This window comes from Nelumbo nucifera, chromosome 1, assembly GCF_055504915.1.
Source record: "Nelumbo nucifera cultivar China Antique chromosome 1, China Antique-T2T, whole genome shotgun sequence".
Taxonomy (NCBI): Eukaryota; Viridiplantae; Streptophyta; class Magnoliopsida; order Proteales; family Nelumbonaceae; genus Nelumbo; species Nelumbo nucifera.
Genome location: NC_142649.1, coordinates 59,303,577 through 59,318,692, shown reverse-complemented (window position 1 = coordinate 59,318,692; position 15,116 = coordinate 59,303,577). Strand labels below are relative to the sequence as shown.

The 15,116-nt window shown below is 36.4% G+C and overlaps 1 protein-coding gene across 5 annotated transcripts; it reads right to left on the bottom strand.

Annotated features, from left to right (window-relative positions):
• Positions 1 to 210: 210 nt before the first annotated feature.
• LOC104588686 (BTB/POZ domain-containing protein At5g47800-like) lies at positions 211 to 8,534 on the bottom strand. 5 transcript variants are annotated; one of them, XM_010246715.3, is made up of 7 exons: positions 8,191 to 8,534; positions 7,983 to 8,088; positions 5,078 to 5,270; positions 4,894 to 4,963; positions 2,801 to 3,202; positions 1,938 to 2,657; positions 211 to 888 (listed from the first exon to the last, which is right to left on the bottom strand). In XM_010246715.3, exons 3-7 carry the CDS (start codon positions 5,134 to 5,136, stop codon positions 421 to 423), a joined length of 1,719 nt encoding a protein of 572 aa, XP_010245017.1. In that variant the 5' UTR covers positions 5,137 to 5,270; positions 7,983 to 8,088; positions 8,191 to 8,534; the 3' UTR covers positions 211 to 420. The 5 variants fall into 5 exon arrangements, with proteins under 5 accessions (XP_010245017.1, XP_088753965.1, XP_088753929.1 ...); XM_088897839.1 differs by having other exon boundaries at positions 5,078 to 5,235; XM_088897803.1 differs by having other exon boundaries at positions 7,983 to 8,534.
• Positions 8,535 to 15,116: the final 6,582 nt, after the last annotated feature.

Here is a 15,116-nt window from a genome sequence, read left to right as displayed (position 1 = left end):
TATAATTTATGGACCCTAATCTGTCCACAAAAGAAAACTATTCCAACACGTTCCAACATGATCTACGTCCACACATGGAAAACATAGTGGGTCCCAGTCCCATGGTGAGACGAATCATGCTGGAAACATGTTGGGACAGATTTTGTTGTGAGCAGATCCCAACAATAACTATATAAAAGCCAAATAATAATCAACTAAACATATTAGATATAGTTATAGTAACCAAACTTATTAAGCATTGAAGACCAGTGTATGAATTGTTTCTGCACTTCAGCTTTCTATGGATTGGATGAGCCATTAGTTAAGCAAATGAACAGAAAGAAATGAAAAGCGGGCATAATTAAAGGTTCACAAGATCTGTGGTGAAATGGCGCACTTTTGGATAGATTTACAAGGAGCAAAAAAGAAGTGCAGAGATAGCTAGGACGACGTTTCTCTTACTTTTGATTTGCTCTTCCTCTCCATTTTCTTAGCTTCCATCTTGCTTCCAGACTTTGCTTCCTCTCTTATCTCTTGCCCCTTCTTAGTATCCGCTTCCCTCACCTCTCTCCTGGCAACCACCATCTTTTCCAACTCCACCGCCAGCTTTTCATCTAGTCTCATCGTTTTAGGATGATTTGTTTGATCAGATACTTTTGACTTGCTGTAATTCTTGTCTCTGTGAATTGGCATCTGGTGTCCATCTCCAGGGATGACCTCGTCTTGTGGGGGTTGGTGAGTGGTTGGCCTGACACCTCTCTCCTGTTCGAAGAACAGCACTTGCACTACCGTTCTCAATGGCAGCCGCTCATTCCTTACCGCATGTGCGCATACCTGAGGAGATAATTTTCTGCAGTCCAGAATTCGACAGAGGTGCTTCTTCTCTGCTTTGCTTAAATCTGGGTGCTCCTGGCATCAATAAAGGCAAACAAAGTGCTTAAATATCACCGAATCTTCTTGCATATCCTGCTCAGAGCTTTCACAAAGAAAAAGATGTTTGTCGTATGTTGGAGTAAAAAAATTTACCTAAAAGTTAAGCTTTTAGGTTGAAGGGTTTTTGAGATGGTATGAATCTGTTTGATCAAGTGGTCTAGCATTTGATCCTCCTTGCCCATTATAATTAATTAAATTTCAACACAAGTTATAAGTGGGCCTGTGCTTGTCCACATTGGGTGTGTTAGAGAATAAAAACCCTATTCAGAGACCTCATTTAACAGGTTAAACTTTTAGGTTGAGGGGTTCTTTGAGATGGTATTAGTGCATGTTTGACCAAGTGATTAGGGGTGCTTACGGTTCGGTAATCAGTTTTTCAATTTTTTAATTTTTACAATATATATTAAAAAATGTATATAATATATATAAAATATTATATTTTAAATAATAAATAATATATAATATATCATATTATAAATATATATAAAAAATATATAATATACATAAATATATAGAAATATATATATACCGGTTGGTTCGATTAACTACCGGTTTTCTATATTGGTTAACCGAAACCAATATTATATTTTTTGGTTCAATTTCGGTTGGTTTTTTCAATCGGTTTGATTTACAAGTGGTCTAATTCGATTGCTGCCCCCGTTATAAGTATTAATTAAAAATCCTATTCAGTGACTTCACCAGATGAAAGCTTAATCCTTTTAGATTGAACCGTTCTTTGAGATTGTAGAATAAACCTCTAGCTAAAATTAATACACATGTTTATCAAGCTAAACTGTCTAGCCATCTGGATCCATAATCAGATGGTTACCATTATGAAACGTGGGTTACTATCAAAAGCATAAAAAACCAAAAAGTTTAGGGCCCAGGTCTGTGTGGTGACTGTGATCCACATGTCTAATCCATTTGGTGGCCTTTGGACTTAAGATTTCATGGATAAATGTTGATTGCATTGTTCCAAGTGTATGTTGAGCACAACTATTTTCAATTCTAAATGCTTTACGTACCTTGAGATAAATGTTGATTGCCTTGTAAATCTCATCGTGCTGTGGCCGGGCAATTTCTGGCAAGGATTCTGCAAGAATGACTACCTTCAAAGCTGGCATATTGACGTCCCTTGCAACAACTTGGAGATATGAATCAATAACCTGTGCTACCTTCCTTATCACTTTTACAGACTCACTGTCTTCTGGAGAGCCTTTTCTTCTCCATTGTATCAAGAAACTTTCTAGAACTGCCCCTACTAAGTCGATATCATAGAAATGCCGATCTGTAGATGAGTATGAGGGGAAGAGCAAGTCCCTAACAGTTGCTTCCTCTAGTTGCCTACCTGCTCTCCTTATGAGCTGGGCATTTGTCGAAGAGGATACACCAAGAAAATTTGCCTCGCTCAGTAGCTTCAACAGGAACCCAATTGAGACTGATCCCTTATCAGTTGGTATCATACTTACAATGCTCTCAAGCAGCTTCTGATGTTTCTCCTTGGCTTCTTCAGTCTGAGATACTGTATTCTCTGTTGTTACTGGTAGCCATCTGCATGCATATACATGCAATGCTTCTCCAATGAGCTGTGGTGGGAGCATATTTGTTGATTTTATTGCTGCAATTATACATTGAAAAAGGTCTATTTTGAGATTAGATATGTCCTCTGTCCACCAATCCTTTGGGACAGAATGGTGGCGCTTTTCTGTGTATCCTGGCCTGGTGTAAGTGAAGGACCATGTAACCTACAGAGATATGCTGTAGTTAAGAAAAGAATAAAAATAATTCATCTTAGATTGGAGGAAAGAGAATGTCTAACTTTTTTCTTCTCTTACCCTTTATGATCAGATGCAATTCAAGTCAATTTACAACTTAGTTTCTCACTAACCTTGGATGGATGTGTGAGAATCTTCTCAACAATTGAGTCAATGCACCGCCTGATGATTCCAAGATTTTCAGACCACTCTGATAGCTGTGCTGTGGTTTGTAGTGTCACAATTGAATCCTTCCAACCTTCAAGGATGCATGAGTTGAAGAAGGTTTCAAGCTTCATGACAAAATTTCCCTTCTCAACAGATTCATTCATCCTAAGGAACTTTGCAGCACATAATGCAGGTACAATGTTTCGAGCACTGAGACTAATAGCAATACCATAGCAGAACTTAGCACACAGCTCAAAAGCTTCTTCTCCTCCAGGAATTAAATGAAGCTCTACTACTGATATTTCGCTAGGGTTGTCAGTATCAGAACAGAGTCCTTGTAAGAGGCCACATTTTGGAAGGAGTGGGAACTACAGTTAAGAATGCCAGAATTAAGAAACATCTAACTTTGAATTGGAAAGATGATTAGTATGGAAGCTGAAAAAAAAATGTGAAACCTGATATGGTTATTTTTCTCCATTTCTTTGTAGAGTAAAGAGCTTTTAGCCTATGTTTGGTTTGAAGTAAAAGGTGGGGAAAGAAAAGGAAAGGTAGGGAAACCCATAGTTTGTAAAGGTTTCCCTGCCTTTCCTTTCCTTTCCCTACTTTTTCCTTCAAACCAAACACAGCCTTAGAGTTTGTGTCTTCAGGTATTCATAAATAACTCCATTGCTACTCTTTACAATCTTTCAATTTTTAAGTTAATTATGATATATTTTATTTAATTTTTCAGGATATATAATTTTTGTTTTAACAGTGGTGTGAGATTGACATTAAGGCTTAGTTTGGGAAGAGTACAATATAAATACAGACAAAATAATACCAAATACAAGATTTTGCACTCTTTCCAAACTGAGCCTAAGAAAAAAAAAACAAAAAAAAACCTAGATCTCAGGATTTAGCATTGGATCAGGTTAATTTGAATTGGGTGTTTATTTGTTGCTTCATATGCTTTCACTAGGCTTTTGGTATCTTGCTGTATTATCTCTTGGTGATATGACAATTCTTTTGCTATGAATTCATGTTTGCAATAGGATGAATATGATTTATCTATTATCATCCAATTTCTTCCGTTTGGTTCTTGTGTGGGCTTTGCTTTGATCATACCTTTCACTGGCTGCTTTGTTTTAAACTTTTGATGGGTCTAGTTACTTTCACATTAAATAAGCATATCTATGTCCAAACTATGTAGTCCACGTAAGGCTGCAGGATGAAATATTCCATTCTGCCAGCTTCCTGCATTGTATAGTTATTTCCACACAAAGGAGATTTTATTCATCCACGTCAATGTTCATAACAATCTGATTTAGAGGGTATATCTTTTGGATCATATGCAATTATATCTTTTTTAAATACTCCAATTAATTCAACGTACCAAACAGAAGATCTAGGTTCATCCAGCTGGGTTGGGACACCATCTCTTGCATATTTTCATTAACAAAGGTGTGAAGCGATCATGAGAATGTTTTAAATACAATTCTCCGAGGAATCTATTGCCTCTTGCTTTGTGTTGGTTTAATTGTATGGGTGCAACTTGGGCAGGTCCAGCTCGAGCCTAGACTGACCGAGCCTGCAATACTACAAGGGTTGGACTTGGAATTTCGGTCCTCGGGAAGGGCCCGGGCCTAGCCCTCAGATTGTCTGAGCCCAGCCTAATTATACATTTTCATACGTATATATTTACATATATACATGTGTATATGTATACATATTTGCATATATGCATACATATATACATGTACACATATATGTCAAATTTCAGAATAGGTTCATTGACCAACCTAAGCCTGGCCGGGCCCGATACCAACCTGAGTGCATCAAATTACAGTACATGCTAAGCTTGAAACGAAAAGATTGGGTTTGACCCTAGGCTTGGTCTGTGTTTGGGCTTTGGGGCCAATCTTAGAGTATGGACTGGATTGACCATAAACCCAGCCCAGCCCACCCGACTTGCGCCCACCCCTATTTATTTGGAAGAATAGGAAATCCCGAATATGTGAAGGAAAACAATCATCTGTGAACGTTCTTGTTTGGAAGACTGAAATAATTAAGTAAAAACTACCTTATGAAGCAGATACTTAATGTTGTTAATTTGTATGGTGAGGTCGCTTGGCACATCTGAAGAGACAGACCTGCATGGTTGAAATATTTTTCTTTAATTAACACCATTTTCTTGCTTAATACATAGTTTTCTACAAGAGGAAGATTTTGATCCTATTTGTAGTGTAATTATGAGTTCACCATACCTGTTTGCCTCTTCTGTGTAGAAGGTATCATGCCTGGTCCCAAGTTTCATAAACTTCATTCTTGTCTTGGTTAACTAATGGTTTCTCCCAACTAATCTCGTATCACATGCTCTTGAGTCCGCCCACTTTAGTTAATAGAACTGATCCGTGCTCCTTGTCTGTGATAGATCTTCCAAATCAGTATAACCTAAACCTGAACAATAATTCCACTCACTGTAATGCTACCAAATTGGTAATAGTTGCATGCACCTAGCTAATTAGGAGGCGAATCAAAAGAACTATACATGGAGAGTACAACTGAGAGGCTTCCTACTTTCCATCTAAGGAAAAAAGAAAATCAAAAAAGAAAAAGAAATTATTATTAAATAACAATAATTGGGAAAGAGAACAAAGGAGTTTTCTTAGAACACCCCATAAGAAGAGAAGCTATATCAAAGAGCTACCTTGTTAGAATGAATTCATATCTCATGGTTATATGTCCCAAATAAAAGGATATATCAAAGACCAAAAACAATGTTAATGGAAGACCAAGAAGAAGAAGAAGACAACAGCAATGGACAATGAAAGTCCAGAAAAGATATAAAATTGTTAGTACTCCTTGGCTGCAGCATTAATAAGTTGAGTGAACACCCTATTGACTAACACAAGCAAATGGAGAAATAGTACTTTATATTTCTTTTGAATGTGGATTAGTACTGTACTATATGCCATTCATCCAACAAGGATCCCATGATCTGCCTCACTGTTCTGACTTTAGTTGAGCCCAAGCAGATCTCCTTCTATAAAAAGTAGAGCTATATATTGAACAGCTAGCTTTTTCTATCATGCAAAAGCAAAGCAAATTGTTAGTGGTGGAAACTGAGAAGAGTTGGACCCAATAAGGGCAGACCCGCCAGTGATCTGCAATTCTGCATGCTTATTTTTTTATTGTATTGTTTTCATAAGTTATCTTTAGGATTCACAAATGTAGAAATAAAGGAGTACTTATCCAAAAAGCTTTCTGGGAGCTTAAAGAAGAAACTTCACAATAAATGAATAGATGAGCACTTGGAGGAACATGTACATTACTCATGATCATATACTATTACTATGAAAAATGCATTAATTCTGGGAACATCTGATGCTCCACACACGTATGATGCATGCCATCCATCTATTTGTGGCTTATAATCCATATCAATTTGGACCATTCGCTTGGTAGACCTAACTGATCAATCTTGACCAACTGTAGAGATAGGAATACCAACTGTTGAAGCTTTTGATCTTGATGTGGGCCAAAAGTAAGACCCAGATCAAGATCATTTGCCACTAGTTATATTATTTATGTCTAAACCTTTTCAGATAGCCAATAGCTATTTTCCATTAAGAACTGATCAAAACTCCAGGCATCTTCTGAATGCCAAAGATTGGACCAGATGAATCAATATTGGGCCAGAGGTATAGAGTAGTAGTACATAATAAGGCCAGATCAAGAGACAAGTTTTGGCTCTGAATGGAGTCTATCAAAGCCCACAACCTTGACTATTAACTCATAAACTTTAACAGAAAAAACAATAGGTTTTGTCTCTTCTGTTTATAACTAACGGGACTCCGTTTTCATGCATATATTCCATACAGAGAATGAGTGATATCCCGGAAAATATCATGCATTCAAAACGTTATACTGTGCTAGCTCTCTGTCATTTTCTTTTTGGAAAGTATGTGACTGCAGCAGCAGTTCCCTTCCTTTATCACCACCGATTCGTTGAGACCACAAATGGTGTTACGTGCTCTTTACCCTAGCTTAATGGTGCTAAAGGAGCCACGGTACGTGCATGGCACAGTACCAGTGGCCAAACGTCAAGTAACTCTCGACCCACTTCATCCTATTGTCTCCCGGTTTCAACGCCATGGACAGATAGTGATTCTTGAGCTAACACAAGATGTTACAGAGATTCGACAGAGTTGGTCCTGCTCGAACAGAAGGACCATTTGCTTTAGCTTTCGCTTCAGCACCTTCTACATACGTGCTTAATTATCGCATATGCATCAGCATTAAAAACGATGATGAAGAACCATTAAATTAAAGCTCCTAAAAGCTAAAAGCTGCAGCTTAATTAATTCGATCCCATTGTTTCTGTTCCTATGCAACTGGATTTTTAATTGGAAATCTTACGATATAAATTAAAATCATGTTTTATTTGGATTTTTTTAAAAAGATATATAGATAGATGACACTCGGGAGTACTTTGATAAAAGTTATCCATATCTTCTTTTCTACAAAATTTTTGAGATCACTTCTTTTATAAAAAGCGCTTTCTTTAATTTTTCTTTTGTTTTGCCTTATTATTCATTGTGGCTTTTGGAATGGACTCTCGCTGAGAAAACAGAAAACCATGAGAACCATAGGCATCTAACATTCATTGGTCCAAAGTTTTGATACCTTGAGAAAAACAAAGAGATATTGTGAAGTAGTATTAATTTCCAGTTTCAAGCCAATGGGTGATGAACACGGTAGGGTTCCCGGTGTTCAGTCAACGAAGCGTTTTCTCAGATCGATCGTCACTTTTTGGTGAATTGGTGAGCATTTTTTAATGCTTTTCATTTCTTTTTCTTACCCAACAGAAAACAAGAACAAACATATTTCACGTAAGTTTCTTTGGAGCAATAGAATTCATGTAACCGATCGAATCCACATATATCAAACAACAAATATTACCACCAATATTCTATATGATTGTTGGGTGATCGAACTGGTAACAGAAGCAGGGATGCGATATTGCAACAGATTTTTTTTAATAATAAAAAGCTTTTATTGCAGAGAATTCTCATGGCATCAGCAAACTAAAGCATATGTGCACAAAAGAAAAACGGAAAAGGAAAACCATAAGATGTCAAGAAATTCTCTGCTGAATCTCAGACGAACCTGATAATCGTTCTCTCAGCTGCCGCCTCTGGAAAGCAACTCGACTGTATTTCCAACTACTGAAAACCGCCCAAGTTCCGAACTCCAAAGCCCCACATTCAGAAAGCTAACCAAATCAAAACACACAGAGAGAGAAAGAGAGAGAGAGAGGGTTATTACTTATAATAAAGAGAATAGGAAGGAGTTCACGGGTTTCTGTTGTATTCACCGGGTGAAATGTACACGATAAGGTGGCTAAAGAAAAAGCGAGACTGAGACCCCAAAAAGACGATGAATGAATAAATGAGGTAGATTTGTTGGTTTAGTCAACATAGTAATGTAATTAATCATCATTCCTTCTTTCGCATACACCATCGTAATAAGCTGATTGAATTTGAAATGAAAAAAAATTAAAAAAAAAAAAGAGAGAAAAGAGAAGGGATTAGGGTTTTCATTTGATTTGCATTTGGTGCTGTCTGTGTGCTGTGTGATCGAAATCGAAAGCAATCAAATTCTTCAAGTGGGTCGTGGGTCGTGGGTCGTGGGTCGTAGGTCGTGGGTGGTTGCTACTTAAAGCTGAGAAGCGAGTAGAAAGATCAAGATGAAGATCCTACTCCCTCTCTCTCTCTCTCTCTTAGTCTCTGTGTCTCCATCATTCTTCTCCCCACTATGTACCTATTTTCTCCTTCCTACAAGGGCCTGTTTGGCTTCTCCTGATCTTCCTGTCGGCCACGTGTCTCTGCCCTTTTGTCCGTGTCCATGTCACCCTGATGGAACCGGTCGGCTCCATGATTTGTCTTGGTTTGCTAAATACAATCAATAAGACGCTGCAATTCTTGACGTGGATGGATAATATTTAGAATCACTTAGGCCGCAGAAGTTTTTGGTTGGTTCGGAAGGAGGGTCAAGTTGGACCGGGTTTGGTCGGGTCTACGTCAACCTACAGGATTGAATTGCGCTTTTGTTAAAATTTGAATGAACCCGGTCAGAAGGCCCAAACCTAAAGTATTGTAAAATGCTAACTCGGGTCGAATCTAAGTTGTACTTCAAATTTTTAACCTAAGCCAAAGGTAGGGATGTTCATGAAAACCGACAAACCAAATCGTAAAATGCGGTTAACCGAACTGATTGGTTCGATTTTGATTTGGAATTTTTGAAAAACCGAATGATTGGTTCAATTTTTGGTTAATCTACAAAAAAATCAACAATTAACTGAATCGACTGGTATATATATTTATATGTATATTTTATATATATTGTTAATATATGTCACATATTTTCTATATATTATATATAAATATACTTATATCATATATATAATAATCTATTTATAAATATATTATATATTTTTTAAAATATTTATAATATATTATATATCATCTATTATTTATAATATAATATTATACATATATTTATATAATATATATTATAAATATAAAAAACCAAAACCGACGGACCGATTAACCGATGGTACTAATTTAATTTCGGTTTAGAGAAACGGAAAAAACAATACCACCAGTTCGATTTGCAAAATATGCCCATAATTTGGCTAACCGAACCTTAGACACCCCTAGCCAAAGGTTGAATTGGATACATATTTTTCAACCCTGATGGCCTGGAATTTCAAGTCGATCTGAGCCCAACTAAACCTATTTTGGGTTTGTTTCGGGCTAACCCGGGCAGCCCGGGTAACACCACTATTTGGGAGGCAGATACTGACCCCAAGTCCAAAGTAATACATGGATATAATTATTAAAAAGACCCTAAAACGTGGTGGTTGCAGGGGTGCGGAGGTCCCACCAGGTTGGAGCGAAGCATTATTGGTAGTACTATCATTCATGCAAATCAATGGAAACATGATTCACTGGAGCAGATCCGGGTCGGTCCGTGTGTCAAACAATGCTGGGTCCAGGGTATGCTCTGAACCGTACGTAGCTTCTCAATGGCAGTAGTCACTAGTCAACCGTGACTCCGAGTTAATGGATCTACTGATGCTCTTCTTACTAAATGGCTGGTACGTACTACCATCATCCACCAAGTTAATTTGCAGTTCTGATCTGTTTGTTCTTCGCTTGCCTTACAACTGGATTCCATGTTATCCATGTACGATTTCTTGTTTTGTTTCGTTTTGTTTTCACTTGTAAACCAAACAAGCCGGAGATCTTAAACCACGGGACGAATCAGAACCGGATTGGCAGCAGGTCCAACCAGCTTCGTCGAACATATCCCCATTATTTGTTTTTGAATAATTGATAAACGTCGATATGTTCGACCAAACTGGTTGGACCACAAAAAATTCTGTGAAGTTGGAAAAAACAAAATAATCCAGTTCAGCTTCGGATAGAGCAAATTGGAATCAGAACCCAATTGGATTAAGGGGTAGTGTTCGACAGCATGGTTGCTTTTGTTTTTGAAAGCGAAAACAACTGCCACCTAACAATTCTCACGTCGACAAAATTATATTATTTTTTTTGTGGCATCTAAGTAGAATCAATTCCGAATCAATAATTAATCGAAACAAAATAATGGACCCAAATCCGTCCCAATTTGTAATCAGGTCCTATTGGGTTTTATTCGATAGACCCATTTATTCTGATACTTAAAACGTAAATTTTGATAATATTAATAAGAATGATAGTAAAATATTAAATCGTTTATATATTAATAAATTGAACATTTTAACTAAGGTTATGTTTGGCATTGATGATGATTCTTTATAGCGATTTTTCAAAAGATGATGATTTTTTAAATCAGTGTTTTTTTTCTTTCAGAAATTGGTAAATTTTGTTATTTGGTATCATTTTTTTTCCATGTAAGATGATTTTTGAGAGATTAGCTTTGAGTTTGTTTGGTATTGATTCTCAAGGCCGATTATTTATTAGAGTTATTATTAAATGCTATGTTATCCTCAAAAAATTGGAATCAGCTAGAAATTAGGAATTCACTAAAAAAGGTGATCCCTAAAAAGAGTTGATTTCAAGAATTGATTTTTGCCTGATTTCCTTGAAATCACCAAAATCGATCAAATAAACAAAAATTTCAATGCCGATTTCTCTACAACTGACGTGGCTTTGACATGGCAGTGATTTTCAAGAAATCATCATCAATATATATAGGTTTAGTTCAGTTTGGGTAAAGAAAGTGCATACCACATGGTCATAAAAAAAGTTAAATCCAAATACCATATATCACATATGGTTAATACTTACTTGAGCACATGCATACCACATGCCTTTACACTATTATTATCTATTAATAAAGTTGGTATTAATGTTGTATGATCCTACTTGGGCTAGGATTGGCTGCAGCCATAATTTTCTTCCCGTGATTCAATTCATGCCAAAACCTCTCTTACCACTTATGGTGGTTGGATAATTCTAAAAAATTGGTTAGGACATGTCCATAATTAAGGAAGGTAAGTCAGGTACTCAATTTGAAGAATTTACATGTATTAGGATATTCCTTGATGTAGCCTACCCCCATACAGTTGGGAATTGCATCTGTCCTTAGTTTTTGGGCCGGGTTCATTTAAATTTTGATAAATACTTAATGTGAATTTGTCAAAGTTTCATCCCTTGACAAAGATCTATACTATCTATAAAAGAGCGAATGCCCCTTCTTTCTAGAATTTTCATTGGACGTTTTCTATCCCTCTTTCTAAGCATACAACGGGCATAAAAAGAATATATATCTCATTCACTCTCACTTTAGAAACTGCTCACTTATAAACGTACAGAAACTGTTCATGAATTATAAATAGTTTTGTCTTAGAGATACTATCACATGCAAATGCATGTACATGTTTACTATTACCAAAAAAAGTTGTAGCCAGTCAATCGATAGCATGAAAGTGGTAACCAATCAGGTGATATTCATTTGATTTACTCTGCCTATCTCCTACCCACAAACTCTTTTCCATCTCTACCCACATGATACCACCGTATATTGGGAACGTCTTCCCATGAATGACAAGGGAGATATTCTCAATGCACGCCTATAGTGTCTTGTGGGTAGTGATGTCAGAAGAATTTGTAAGTAGGAGATCCAAACTTGTTTTGATTGGCCAAAGTTCGCCAGATATCATATATACCTTCTTAGACTTACCCGGTTACCCCTTGATAAAGCATATCCATGGATAGAGAAATTAATAGAGATTTGAAACTTTTGCTACTAATTTTTTCTTATAAGGAATTTCATTTGATATTTGATGTCCAGCCATAACTATGATATTCGGTATTAGAAGGAATATCACTTCCCCAAGGCTGTGTTTGGTTTGGAGGAAAAAGGTAGGGAAAGGAAGTATGGGTTTCCCTATCTTTTTCCTTCAAACCAAATATATATAGGCTAAAATCAACACTCACTTTTTTGCAAAGCTTTTCTTTTCAGTTTTTTTCCGTACAACAAAACACTATAAACTAAAATTGTAAGGCCGACTATGATATCGGAAAGATATGATATCGGAAAAACTTCTGACCAATCAACTGGAATATAACCATGGTAGCCAAAACTCTTACTATACCATGTTTGCATAGATTTTCCCAAAATTGTAATATATTCAGAAAATCACTTTTTTCTTCATTTCATGTGTAATCAAATGGAGTAATATACATGTAATCCTTCAGCAGTTGAATGAAACAACGAATAAAAGAAAAGAAATAATTAAGTTCAATAAAACCAAACGAAAAATTAAATAATACTTCTGCACTTGCACAAGTTGAGAGAAAAATTAAACCACCCTATTTAACTGTCGACAGTTAAAGAAGTAGAACTAGATGACAACCGAAGATAATCACCTTGTTCTTCCGGGACGAGGCCCAAATCCAGTGGCAGTGGTGGTGGTGGTGATAAGGTCAATGGAGCATGAACTAATGGGTGAAGGGGGTGGTTTAGCTGCTAATTCAGAGAGGTTACTGCCGAGAGAGCCACCACTTCGGGTGAGGCCGGTCTTCTTCTGATGCCTGTGATGCCGGCATCGAAAGGATCCGGCGTGTGTTGTTGGTGAGCACAGGCAATTCTGCTTTCCATTTAGTGTTTTGAACGAATTGCCCCTGCGTCCCGTCGGTGACAAGATGGGCTGTGGAGAAAGATTCTTCATCTCCCTTACATCGACAGGCTTTGGCACAACAATCTTGGGAGCCTCAGGGGGCTTCCTATCCATCTTCTTTCCTGTATATTATTTGAAGATCAATGGTTGACACCAACGGTTTAGTTTTGATTAGAGATGCAAACGGATCGGATCGGAAATAGGTATATCCCAATTTGATTTGTTTACATTTGAATTCAAATTGGGTCATATCTAGTAGATTCAAATCGAATTTGGATTATAATCGGATGTTAAATAACATAAATAAATTAAACTAAAATTAAGGCTGCAACTTGAGCCGGGTTGGCCCAAATTCAACCCGAAAAAGTCGGATTCTATCAAGTCGGGTTGATGCTCAAGTTAGGGTTAGGGTTGAAATTTATGAACCAAACTTTACTTCGGGTTGGGTTAGGGTTGACCCCTTGGGCAACTCAACCCAACCCGAACTCGACTCTATAATACATATCATATATAAATATAAATAAATATATATATATATATGATACATTGATTTGTTTAAATGCATGATAATTGTATAACTCCCACCACGTACTATCATTTATTTCTTATAAGATAATCACTTCACTTAATCCTAATTGAAAATACTAAAACCTTAATAACATATTTTTTATTTTTTGAATATTTTATTTTTTATCTCCTCTCTGTTGTTTGCCACCCATAGCCCATAAAAGATCTATTATAAGTCATAAGACATGATAAACTGTAGTCATTTGAAACACTTTTTTTTCTGAATTTTGTACTTAAAGAACCAATCAAAACGTCAACAAATAAATACTAATAAAACATAGGATTTATATATGTAGTGAAAGTTGAGTTAAGATTTGAGATTAAGAAGTTTTATGAGACTTTTTAATGGATAGGAAGAAGGTTGGGTTGGGCCCAACCCGAAGTTGACTTTGGATTGGGTTGGGTAGGTCAGATTGAAGGTCGGGTTGGGTTAGAGTTATGATTGGGGGTTTAGAACTTAGGATTAGTCTAGAGTTGACCTCAACCCGGCCTAATCCGGCCCAACTTGCAGCCCTAACTAAAACGATCAAAATATTATATATATTATTAATAAAATGAGTTAAAAAATTACTCAAATAATATTATATTTTATGAAAAAAATGAATTGAAAATTATTTGTATAAAACTTAAACCTATGACAATTTAATGAAAATACATCATTGGGACCAACTTCACAATATAATTTTTAAGTACATATGAGCATGTATATTTAATTAAATCGAATCGGATCGGTTAGGAATAGATCCATATTTGATCCAATTACAAATGCATGGATTGAATTCGGATAATTGAATACCATTTGCAGCCCTATTTTTTATGCATGACTGGTAATTAAGTTCACCACATTGACAGATGGACTTACCTCTAGGTATGGGACAATACCCGGCGAGGTTCTCTCTGATGGATGACTCACCGGAGAGCCTCTTCCCTTGTCACCACAGTGAAAAAATCGACAAGGCAGAAGCAAAGAGAGAGAAGTGAAACATTTCTTTGGTAATATAGATTGTATGCTCTTGTTTAAACTTTAAACTAAACTGCGATTTTTACTCTTCGCCATTGGGATTTTTGTGGTTTTGCTTAGTCGTCGTCCATTTCTGATCACCACTAGTTTTTAACTTTTACTTCGCTCTAGTTTTGACTGTTTTTTATATTCTTGGAAAATACTCCTCCGGTCAGTTTCTATTAATTAAGGCATCGAAAGAGATTTCCATTTGATCATGGTCCGATCATTTGATATGTTGAACAAATAAATCTGATCTTATTTGGAATCATAGTACTTGTTGCGTTCGCATTTTAACTCTACATGATCGTAGGCCATTTGATTTGAAACAAAATTTGGTCGGGAGGATTTAAGTGTATAACTGTATAACTCAAACTTGAACAAACCAGTGATAAAATGATACTTTATAGCAAGATATAAAAGCCTCCCCTAAGGTCTTACTTTCATAAAAACCTCTCCTGTTACCTTCCTTTCATCTTTGTTTCGAATTCCATTATGAAGACTTCAAAATTATAAAATTACCCTTACAAATTATAGGGCATTT